The 11,549-nt window shown below is 42.9% G+C and overlaps 2 protein-coding genes across 2 annotated transcripts in view; one reads left to right on the forward strand and one right to left on the reverse strand.

The window, feature by feature from the left end:
* The window catches only part of spidr (scaffold protein involved in DNA repair), an 82,009-nt gene extending 72,891 nt beyond the window's left edge, over positions 1-9,118 (forward strand). Inside the window, exons 12-20 of the mRNA XM_014191130.3 lie at positions 61-148; positions 354-494; positions 742-801; positions 1,570-1,786; positions 2,067-2,303; positions 3,696-3,789; positions 3,955-4,069; positions 4,480-4,533; positions 8,638-9,118. Of these exons, the coding sequence (XP_014046605.3) occupies positions 61-148; positions 354-494; positions 742-801; positions 1,570-1,786; positions 2,067-2,303; positions 3,696-3,789; positions 3,955-4,069; positions 4,480-4,533; positions 8,638-8,757 (1,126 nt within the window). The 3' untranslated portion in view covers positions 8,758-9,118. The remainder of the gene's footprint in view (positions 1-60; positions 149-353; positions 495-741; positions 802-1,569; positions 1,787-2,066; positions 2,304-3,695; positions 3,790-3,954; positions 4,070-4,479; positions 4,534-8,637) is intronic.
* Positions 9,119-9,314: 196 nt separating this feature from the next.
* Positions 9,315-10,925, reverse strand: LOC106599802 (CCAAT enhancer binding protein delta). Its single transcript, XM_014191131.1, has one exon. It carries the CDS (start codon positions 10,591-10,593, stop codon positions 9,679-9,681), a length of 915 nt encoding a protein of 304 aa, XP_014046606.1. The 5' UTR covers positions 10,594-10,925; the 3' UTR covers positions 9,315-9,678.
* Between the last annotated feature and the right edge of the window lie 624 nt (positions 10,926-11,549).

The following is an 11,549-nucleotide window of genomic DNA, read 5'->3' on the forward strand; positions in this document are numbered from 1 at the left end:
GTTCACTGTCTTTTCCCTTTCCAACCCCTCCCTCACTTTCTTCTGCTCTCGCTCTCACAGGTGTACCAGACTCTTCAGCCTGATAGATAGCCTCTGGCCACCAGTGATGCCCTTCAAAGTACTTGGAGAAAGCCAGAGCTGTCAAGGTGTAGGTTATTCAATATTCCGTTGTGAATCATACCCTGCCTTTTCCGCAATTGAAACTCAATTACGTGAACAATGTATATACAGTATTTCCATTTGATATTGAGAACCCATGTTATTATGGTTAATTTATGTTAGAATAAGAAACTGGCTATGAATACTGTGCACGTAGTGGATTATAATCTTGATTCTGTGTGTTTTCTTTGTAGGACAGCAGACACAAAGGACCAGCCCCAAGCTTCTGTTACCTGCTGTCAGGCCAAGAGGGCTCTGTGGATCCTGTAGAGGGACAGCCTTTATCCTCTCTATACCTGCCTCCTAAAGAACAAACACTCAGAGACATACTGCAGGTAACTAGTGAGAGTGAGTGAGTGAGTGAGTGAGTGAGTGAGTGACTGAGTGACTGAGTGACTGAGTGACTGAGTGACTGAGTGAGTGAGTGAGTGAGAGACTCGCTCTGTTTTTACCTCCCCAACTATTCCTCCAAACATTCGAGTTGAGACCAGATGACACATTTTTCCTTCACTCTGACTTTGTTGAGCCAGTGGCAATCGATGAAATATGAATTGTAGTAACGGCCTGTCATATCTATTTCAGTGTGAGCTCAACAGCCATCGTTGTAGCTTTGTCGCGACTGTCGTCTACAAGAGAACGCAGGTACTTTCAAATGCATCCTTGGATTTCAATGAGAATGTATAGTGTGACTGAGAAACTGTTATCTGTGATATCGATCTTATTAGAGATGGGTAGATGTAACACAACATAGTTAAAGAGTTGATAGGAACATGATCGCATCCTGCTGTGGTGGACAGTGGGCAATCATTTGAACTTGCTGTGTTGACAAGACGAGGCAAACTGCCTTCACCATCTGTATGCATACAAACCTACATTATCTACCAGGTGTTTTTTTTTTTTTTTTTTACTGTTGATCAGTGAAACCTTTACACTTTGACCACCGGGAGGGAGATAACAGGCCCAGAACAAAGCGAGTGGCGAAGTCCAACGCTTTCTGTCTATACCACTCTGTTTTTCATGTCAGTCATCAAATGGATGATTCCGAGCAACCAGACTGAGCCAGCAGAGACTCATGCTTTTTATTTGATGCACATACAGATACAGACAGCAAGGTGTTTATTCACTAAGACACTTAGAATTGTACTTTCCAAGTAAGCTCATAGTCTCTCACGCCATTTCTCTCTCTCTCTCTCTCTCTCTCGTTCTCTCACTCACTCTCTCTCGTTGTCTCTCTCTCGTTGTCTCTCGCTCTTTCTCTCGCTCTCATGTTGTCTCTCTCGCCTTGTCTCTCTAATAATCTACACTAACGACTGATCCCCTCTTTCTCTTCCTCTCTTTATTATCATCTTGGTTGATATGAATGATAGCCCCCACCATTTCTGTCTGTCCCCTCATCTCTCTCCCCTCCAGTCTCAGAGTAGTGATCGGAGCCCAGGGGAGGTTTGGCTGGTGGTGACTGACCCCAGTTTGCAGGAGGAGCAGCAGTCCGATGGGACACCATGCAGACGAACGCTGGCTGTATGTGTGACCACTTCCTGTGTGCTCACTTCCTCTGTCGCCAAGGCAATAAGCACCCCCACCCCCAGTGCCTGCCGCTTGTCATTCAGGGACGCAGTCAGAGAGCATGGTACTGTTTTACTGCAATATCATGGTCTGCTCCCCAAATGGCACCCTATTCCCTATGTAGTGCACTTCATGGAATAGGGTTCCATTTGGGACGTACACATGGTGTTGTTCATCTAGTCTGTCACTATATAGTGTATATTGCATTAGCCACTATGTATTGTATACTGTAGGACATCTGAAGTCGCGTGGCTACTGCTTCCCCAAAACTATTAATAATGGAAGCACCTCCATGTCAGGGTCAAACTACTGTTTTATGACACTATGCCATGATTTCTCTCCAGGTGGGATCCTGTGTGTGGAGCAGTCAGTTGTGCAGCTGCGGCCTCTGGTATCAGTGTGCTGCCCACATACCGAGAGCACGCTGGGCCCAGGGACACTGTCATTGTCCCAGGCAAAGCCCTTACCTCAGCCCCTACCTCAAGCCCAGCCCCATGTCCTTCCTCAGGCCTTACCACAACCTGTGACGCTGGATCCCCTGGGTCCGGAAACACCACCCAACTCCCTCTGCACATTCTCGGGTCAGTCACGCTCTCCTCCTTGATCAATTGTTTTTCAGGGTTAGCCCGGATAATTGTTTTATTAGACAGACGGACAAATGGTTTTGAGTGTTTTGTGACTGTTGCCTGTTTGTATTTGTTACTTTGTGCGAGACAGAGTGGCCTTCTTGTGTTTAGTCGAAGGCATTGTGTTCTTCCGCTCTCATTCAGTTTCCCTCAAGCGGTTGAGCCACTGGTTGTGACAACCTTTCAAGGCCCATCAATGTAACCAGCTGTGGACTATCTATCTGTAATTAAGAGATGATACTGTTATCCTAACCTCAGTGATAATGGTATGAATCTGATTAAGGGATCCAATCAAACTACAGAGTATCTTATGCATTCACTGTCTGTCTACAGTCTATTTTATATGCAACGCAGGGAAAGTTGAGTAAGTCACGATAAGTTGCATCTGTTAGCACCCTGTGTCACAGGAGAGATCAAAGGTGAAACTGTGAACCCTTTGGATTAGTTCAGGTCTCTCACTTGTCTTCCATGTTGGATCAGCTGGCTGAATAAAACAACAAACACCAATGCCTGATTCACACTATTCACGCCAACCCGAATGCTGTGCTGAACCCGTGCTTTGCTGGCTCAGATAGTTTATTTTCAAATGGTCATTTCCAGCGTGGCTCCAGACGCTATGGTAGATGCATAACCAGGCCAGCACGGTACAGTTGTGCTTGGCTCTGTAGTGTAGAATAAGGTATTTTTTCTCAATTGTTTTTAACCTTTATTTAACTAGGCAAGTCAGTTAAGAACAAGTTCTTATTTTCAATGACGGCCTAGGAACCATGGGTTAACTGCCTTGTTCAGGGGCAGAACGACAGAGTTGTACCTTGTCAGCTCGGGTATTTGATCTTCCAACCTTTCGGTTACTAGTCCAACGCTCTAACCACTAGGCTACCTGCCATATAATGTGTCTTTATCTGCACTCGTAAGCAAGTTCTAACTTATGGCAGTTTGCATGGCTCTGTGTGAAGGCAGATTTTTTTTTATTGGTTGGTAATTATGTATATATTTTACATAAGCTGTGGGGGGGGGTGGGCATATCTCTGGTTGTTAACTATGATTGTGTCAGTTCTTTAAGGGAGTAAACACTTGCTATCCATTTTAACTCACAGATAAGAATATATGGGGCTGCAAACTTTTTTTTTCTTCTTTTGACCCTAAAATGTCATTCTTATCTTCTTACTGAGCTTGTTTTATCTTTCCTTTTTTTAATCCTTACCACAGTGGCCTCAAGAATATTGATACAATTGTTACACTGCTCAGTCCCAGTTTCCACCCATGTTGCTTGCCAGTTTAGTCAGTGTGGTGCCCTATAAGGTTTGCTTCTCTGGCTAGTGCTGATGGTTGTGTTGGTGATGGCAGGTGTGATAGTTGGTGTGGATGAGGACACGGCCTACTCCTGGCCAGTCTGCAGCCTGTGTGGGAGCGACCTCTTGGAGATGACACTCCAAAAGCCGTAAGTCTTCAATTCACCTGCTGATGACCTATAGGGGATACACCTAATTAACTGATTGAATCTTATTGGTTTACCAATAGAATAACTTAATTTTTTCGCAAAGGGAACTTCTTTATTATGGTTGAAATGTGATGTCAATATCTGCATTATGTCTGTTGTCCCCAGTCAAGCATTCCTTTGTGTTGCTTGTGATTCACTGGTTGATCAACCAACCGTGAACATGCAGCTTGAAGTTTTCATGGATTGTTCTACACTAAAAGACTTCACTGTGAAAGTAAAGGTGAGACAAGATTTTGAGTTTAGGTTGTGTATTGGCAAATGTCTGTATTTTCAATGTGTGACATAGCAGTGCATAAGCATAAAGTAATATAACGGCAAGGTTGATTTAATCTTAAGATGTGGTCTCAAATCTTTTCACTTTAAGTGTATTCCAATACTTCTGTATTTTCTTATAGTGTCACTGTCAAATATAGTCTTAGATTGTATCATTAATGGTTAACATGAAACTGTTGAAAACTCTATGACAAAGTCAATGCTCATAACAGCTTATTACGTTATTATAAGATATGTGCTGTAATGTAATATGGCATAATTTAATAAAACCACTAATATGAAGAAGTCCAGTTTGACAGTCCAGTCCAGCCCATTTATTCAACTAGTATGGTGACTATTCTCTCTACTGTTTTCTAGCTCCAGCAGAGCACCATCATGTCTGTGTTGAACTGTGCAGCCTCTGGCCATGAGGTGAGCTCTCTCTCTCTCTCTCACATGTTATGTAATATGCTGTACCTGCCTTTTTATGCAGACAGTACTTACCTCTCAGTTTAGTGCACCGATATAGAATTGTGATCCTCCTATGTGTCAGACTGTCAGTATGTTTGCTGAAAGTGACATCATTGTCATCTGTCTAATATCCCATAGTTGGACTGTGTTAAGAGAGCTGTTTAGAACAATGGCTGGACTTACTCACACAGATCAATACTGTAAGAGGAGCCAGATGATACTAGTATCGCTGGAGTTGGATCTATATTTCCTTCTAATCTACAAACACTGGTATCACCACGTACCACCATCAGAGCCAAATATCTAATTATAAGGCTCTGACATCTAAATATATGGCTCTGACCACCATATACAGTGCATTCGGAAAATATTCAGACCCCTTCCCTTTTCCACATTTTGTAACGTTTACAGCCTTATTCTAAAACTGATTCGATAAATAAAAATCCTCATCAATCTACACAAAATACCTCATAATGACAAAGTGAAAACGGGTTTTTAGAAATGTTTGCAAATGTATTAAAAATTATAAACAGAAATACCTTATTTGCGTACAGTACCAGTCCAAAGTTTGGACACACCTACACAAGGGTTTTTCTTTATTTTTTACTTTTGACTGGTACTGTAAGTATTCAGACCCTTCGCTATATGACTTGAAATTGAGCTTAGGTGCATCCTATTTCCATTGATCATCCTTGATGTTTCTACAACTTGATTGGAGTCCACCTGTGTTTATTGGTCATGATTTGGAAAGGCACACACTTGTCTATATAAGCTCCCATAGTTGTCAGAGCAAAAACCAAGCCATGAGGTCGAAGGAATTGTCCATAGAACTCTGAGACAGGATTGTGTCAAGGCACAGATATGGGGAAGGGTACCAAAACATTTCTGCAGCATTGAAGGTCCCAAGAACACAGTGGCCTCCATCATTCTTAAATGGAAGAAGTTCGGAACCACCAAGTCTCTTCCTAGAGCTGGCTGCCTGGCCAAACTGAGAAATCGGGGGATAAGGACCTTGGTCAGGGAGTTGACCAAGAACCTGATGTTCACTCTGACAGAGCTCCAGAGTTCCTCTGTGGAGATGGTAGTACCTTCCAGAAGGAAAACCATCTCTGCAGCACTCCACCAATCAAGCCTTTATGGTAGAGTGGCCAGATGGAAGCCACTCCTCAGTAGAAGGCGCGTGACAGCCCGCTTGGAGTTTGACAAAAGGCATCTAAAGGACTCTGACCATGCGAAACAAGATTCTCTGGTCTGATGAAACAAAGATTTAGCTCTTTGGCCTGAATGCCAAGCGTGACGTCTGGAGGAAACCTGGCGCCATCCCTACGGTGAAGCATGGTGGTGGCAGCCTCATGCTGTGGGGATGTTCTTCAGTGGCAGGGACTGGAAGACTAGTCTGGATTGAGGGAAAGATGAACGGAGCAAAGTACAGAGAGATCCTTGATAAAAAAAACCTGCTCCGGAGCGCTCAAGACCTCAGACTGGGGTGAAGGTTTGCCTTCCAACAAGACAACGACCCTTGGCACACAGTCAAGAAAACACAGGACTGGCTTTAGGACAAGTTTCTGAATGTCCTTGAGTGGCCCAGCCAGAGCCTGGACGTGAACCCAATCGAACATCTCTGAAGAGACCTGAAAATAGCTGTGTAACGGCGCTATTTTCCATCCAGCCTGACAGAGCTTGAGAGGATCTGCAGAGAAGAATGGGAGAAACTCCGCAAATACTGGTGTGTCAAGCTTGTAGCGTCATACCCAAGAAGACTCAAGGCTGTGATCTCTGCCAAACGTGCCTTAAGAAAGTACTCAGTAAAGGGTCTGAACACTTATGTAAATTTGATATTTTTTAAAATATTTTTTTTATAAATTAGCAAAAATGTCAACCTTTTTTTTTGTCATTATGGGGTATTGTGTGTAGATTGATGAGGGGGGAAACTATTTAATCTATTTTAGAAAAAGGCTGTAATGTAACAAAATATGGAAAAAGTATAGGTAACTGAATACTTTCTGAATGCACTGTATCATCCAGCATTCTAGAATGGATATTGTTGACAATCTGGTTTACATCCATTATTGAGAATCAGGGCAAACCAACAATCCAGGTTAATTGAGGTGGATCAGCGCCACATACTCAATACAAATATTTTCTATTGAGTTTTTGCGCTGGATGTTTTCCCCCCCAATCTAATAACAATACTTTGTCATTATAAATTATATTATAGAGTGTAACTAACTTTTGATGGTTAGCTTAGCTCCAACTTTTGTTCTCATTGAGCATGTCTAACTTGTATATACAGTTGAAGTCGGAAGTTTACACATAGGTTACGCTCTTCTTGACATTTATGTTGCCTATTTGTATAGCTTGACAGTGTTTATTGAATGTTATTAGGTAACATGTTTATTGTTAGCATGAGTGCTAGTTGTGACTCGGGTTACTACAGTTGAAGTCGGAAGTTTACATACACTTAGGTTGGGGTCATTAAAACTAGTTTGTCAAACACTCCACAAATGTCTTGTTAACAAACTATAGTTTTGGCCAGTCGGTTAGGACGTCTACTTTGTGCATGACACAAGTCATTTTTCCAACAATTGTTTACTGACAGATTATTTCACTTATAATTCACTGTATCACAATTCCAGTGGGTCAGAAGTACATACACGAAGTTGACTGTGTCTTAATACAGCTTGGAAAATTCCAGAAAATGATGTCATTTCAAGGCCTACCTTCAAACTCAGTGCCTCTTTGCTTGATATCATGGGAAAATCAAAAGAAATCAGTCAAGACCTCAGAAAAAAAATTGTAAACCTCTACAGGTCTGGTTCATCCTTGGGAGCAATTTCCAAACGCCTGAAGGTACCACTTTCATCTGTACAAACAATAGTACGCAAGTATAAACACCATGGGACCACGCAGCCTTCATACCGCTCAGGAAGGAGACGCGTTCTGTCTCCTAGAGATGAATGTACTTTGAAAGTGAAAATCAATCCCAGAACAACAGTAAAGGACCTTGTGATGATGCTGGAGGAAGCGGGTACAAAAGTATCTATATCCACAGTTAAACGAGTCCTATATCGACATAACCTGAAAGGCTGCTCAGCAAGGAAGAAGCCACTGCTCCAAAAGTGCCATAAAAAAGCCAGACTACGGTTTGCAACTGCACATGGGGACAAAGATCGTACTTTTTGTAGAAATGTCCTCTGGTCTGATGAAACAGAAATAGAACTGTTTGGCCATAATGACTATCGTTATGTTTGGAGGAAAAAGGGGGAGGCTTGCAAGCCGAAGATCACCATCCCAACCGTGAACCACGGGGGTGGCAGTATCATGTTGTGGGGGTGCTTTGCTGCAGGAGAGACTGGTGCTCTTCACAAAATAGATGGCATCATGAGGCAGGAAAATGATGTGGATATATTGAAGCAACATCTCAAGACATCAGTCAGGAAGTTAAAGCTTGGTCGCAAATGGGTCTTTCAAATGGACAATGACCCCAAGCATACTTCCAAAGTTGTGGCAAAATGGCTTAAGGACAACAAAGTCAAGGTATTGGAGTGGCCATCACAAAGCCCTGACATCAATCCTATAGAAGATTTGTGGGCAGAACTGAAAAAGTGTGTGCGAGCAAGGAGGCCTACAAACCTGGCACAGTTACACCAGCTCTGTAAGTAGGAATGGGCCAAAATTCACCCAACTTATTGTGGGAAGCTTGTGGAAGGCTACCCAAAACGTTTGACCCAAGTTAAACAATTTAAAGGTAATGCTACCAAATACTAATTGAGTGTATGTAAACTTCTGACCCACTAGGAATGTTAATGAAAGAAATAAAAGCTGAAATAAATAATTCTCTCTACTATTATTCAGACATTTCACATTCTTAAAATAAAGTGGTGATCCTAACTGACCTAAGACAGGGAATTTTTACCAGGATTAAATGTCAGGAATTGTGAAAAACTTAGTTTCAATGTATTTGGCATAGGTCTATGTAAACTTCTGACTTAAACTGTAAGTCTTACTCTTAGACTAGCCTATGCCTATAGATCCATGGTTAGGTTGATTGTTCATGTGCCGCAGTTCCCAGGTTACAAGGTGGAAAATGTGTTGGGGAAGGAGGTGGGCCCCCTCAGCGCTTACGTCCGCGTGGTCACCAGGAAACCTGCCCTGTCGATCAGCCTGGAAGAGATCTGCCTCTGAGGCTGTCAAAGTGTGGAGTGGGATCCCGTGAAATCAATCTGTAGGACTAGGAGGCCTCCTCAGCCCAGCCAGGCCCAGGCTCTCTGTACAGAGCATGAGTTAGGGTGGAAAAAATAGATCTGTTTGTGTGTTACTGATATGTTAGGACCCTGGAGCTGACAGCCCAAGGTTAGAACTGAAGGACCAGAGAGGAGTAACATATGTCAGACTTTGTCACGTGGGTCCAAATGGTGACTGTAAAATACGCCTGTTTGCTGTATATAGCCGCACGTTTCTTTCAGTGTTCCCTTGAATATCTACCTCCTAATCTATCTCTGAAGATGAATGGTGCTTGTACTGTGTCAATAAACCTTGTATTATATGTTAGTGTATTTGTTTACCTTTTTCTACTTTCTTCTACTAGCTGTGAAAATGTTATTCTAGAGAGGTGGCCCAACTCCAACTGAGGTAGATTCTTGGCACCAGCAAATCCATATAAAACATACTTTAACCATGCCAAGTAATTTATAATCACATATGTACTAATATGTTCATCCCAAACACACTCATAGACAACGTTGATTTGTATGACTTTTCAGCACTTTTATTAGAGATTCCATAATAGACAAATATTTAACTTTTTTTTTTAATATAAACTATATAAAATTCAAACATGCTCTTGCTCTTACAAAGTTTGGAATTATAAAACATGTACCATATCTGGTATAACAACAACTAAATGAAGTAGTAAAATAATTTAATATAGAAAAAAAAAATCCCCCAAAAAGATTATGGCAACAATATGGGAGGAAGCCTAAGTTTCCAGTACATTTCCAGTGCCATAAATGTAAGCTTGTTTATAATGCATCTGTTACAGATGGTAAGTCTGTGTTGAGGTATGTATTTCAAAAGTTCAGTTAATTAGAAAGTAAGATTAATTGGTCACCGTCTGGCCCCACCCGTGGTCCCCAAAAACGAGGAGTTGTGATTGGGAAGCTGCTTGAAGAAATCTCTCAGGCCAGTGAGCTCACTGGTTAGTTGATCGATAGTTTTGTGTAATCTGTCGTTCTCTGAACCCAGTTCAAGCATTTTTTGCTGCATTTCCACGTTGCGTTGCTTTGCTTTGTCCCTACTTTTCCTCACTGCAACGTTATTCCTCTCACGTCTCTGGCGGTACTCTTGGCTGTACCTGTCAAAATTCTTTTTCCCTTTCTCCTTGCCGACCTTCCGAGGAGAGGAGTGGGCTGATTGGCTTGAGAGGGGCTCTGGGGTTGATGGTGGAGTTGGTTGTCCCATGGGAAGGCTCACGGAGGTCTGCGCGCAGTTTTTGATCTGGGAAGGTAACGACGAGGACATGTCATTGTCGCTCCAGTCCGATTCCTGTTTGATCGGTGCACTGAAGACCCCCTTGTTGTCAAATCCACCCTTGAGCGTCCTCTCGAACTCTTTTTGGCTTCCAACTGCGTATGCGTTGGTTGAACAGTTTGACAGCTGTTGCATATTGCTGGACGACGTAGTCGAGCTTGGCATGTAGAAGTCTGTCTTCTCTTGCTTCACAGTGTTGAATAAGTCAAGGAAAAGTTCATCGTTGCAGAGTTCCAGGTGTGGTACTGCTGTCATCGACTCTATGTAGGAGCTGAAGTCGATGGCACTCTCGTCGTCGTACATTGCAGGGGCTGTGTTCAGCTCGGCCATGGTTGTGTCCTCGCCCGTACCATGATCACTTCTCCCGGGTTTGCAGACCCCCTGAAGACCGCTGCTCAGCTTATTGTCGTAGAAGTTTGTAGGCTCCATCGCCCAACTCATGTTGCATTGTGGAGACACGCACTGAGAATCCAGGCTGTATATATCACACATGAACTCTGCTTTCTGCCCTCGTGGGATCGGACGTCAATAGATTTCGTTACTTAGTAGCCAGGTAGTTGGAACAAGCTTGATACAATGTATCACGCTCACTCTGTATTACTGGAGCTTCCTCTTCCCTTTCCCCCACAGTTGCTTCTTTTAAGTGGTGTTTAGGTTTATTCTAAAATAGTGGCGGTATATTAAGGTCTGTAACTTCTCTGAAGTCTCTGTATTTCGCGGAGTGTATTTTGTATCTTTCCTCTGCTTACGTCAAAGGTTTACCTCCCCCTTTGACAAGCCAGTAGAGTCAAGTTTGAATCACGTGGTCTCCCTAGCTCCCATTTGAGGAATGAAGGGTGTGCGCACATGCCACCCTCTTTCTATACTACGAGTGTATTGGGGGTATTCGATTATGCTGAACCGCGGGGCACCGGTCTATGACCCGTGAGGTCAACGGGCAAAAGCGATGAGGTAGCAGCATCCTCTCAAATCGAACAGTAATCTGCGCCGCTCTGTCATGTCAACGATGCAGCATGGTGCATTGTCCAGAAACGCATCACTTTTCCATAAATATATGTTTGAATTTTCAATCTAGTTTTAATTGGGAGGGCAGTTAAATAAGTGTTTTTCTCAAAGTGATCACTTGCATGTGAAAACATAGAATCCTACTCATTATGCCACATGCTTAATTACTTAACTTTAGTTTTGAGGCGACTACGCCGTGGGCTTTAAACGGCGAACCTGGCTCACGCCCGGGAGGAAGCCCGGTTCCAAAACGAATGCAATCAATTTTCACCCAGGGCAAAACACGCCAAGGCGCCCGGGCCAGATTAAAATAATTCCCTAACTGACAAGCGCACAATTTCATGCTGCGTATGTGGAGCCAGAGTTTTTATAGGCATCATCATGTAAACCAGTGGTTCCCAACCGTTGCCCCCTCATGTAGTTTTTACCAGTAGGCCTATGGT

The sequence above is a fragment of the Salmo salar genome, chromosome 03, assembly GCF_965601325.2.
Source record: "Salmo salar chromosome 03, fSalSal1, whole genome shotgun sequence".
Taxonomy (NCBI): Eukaryota; Metazoa; Chordata; class Actinopteri; order Salmoniformes; family Salmonidae; genus Salmo; species Salmo salar.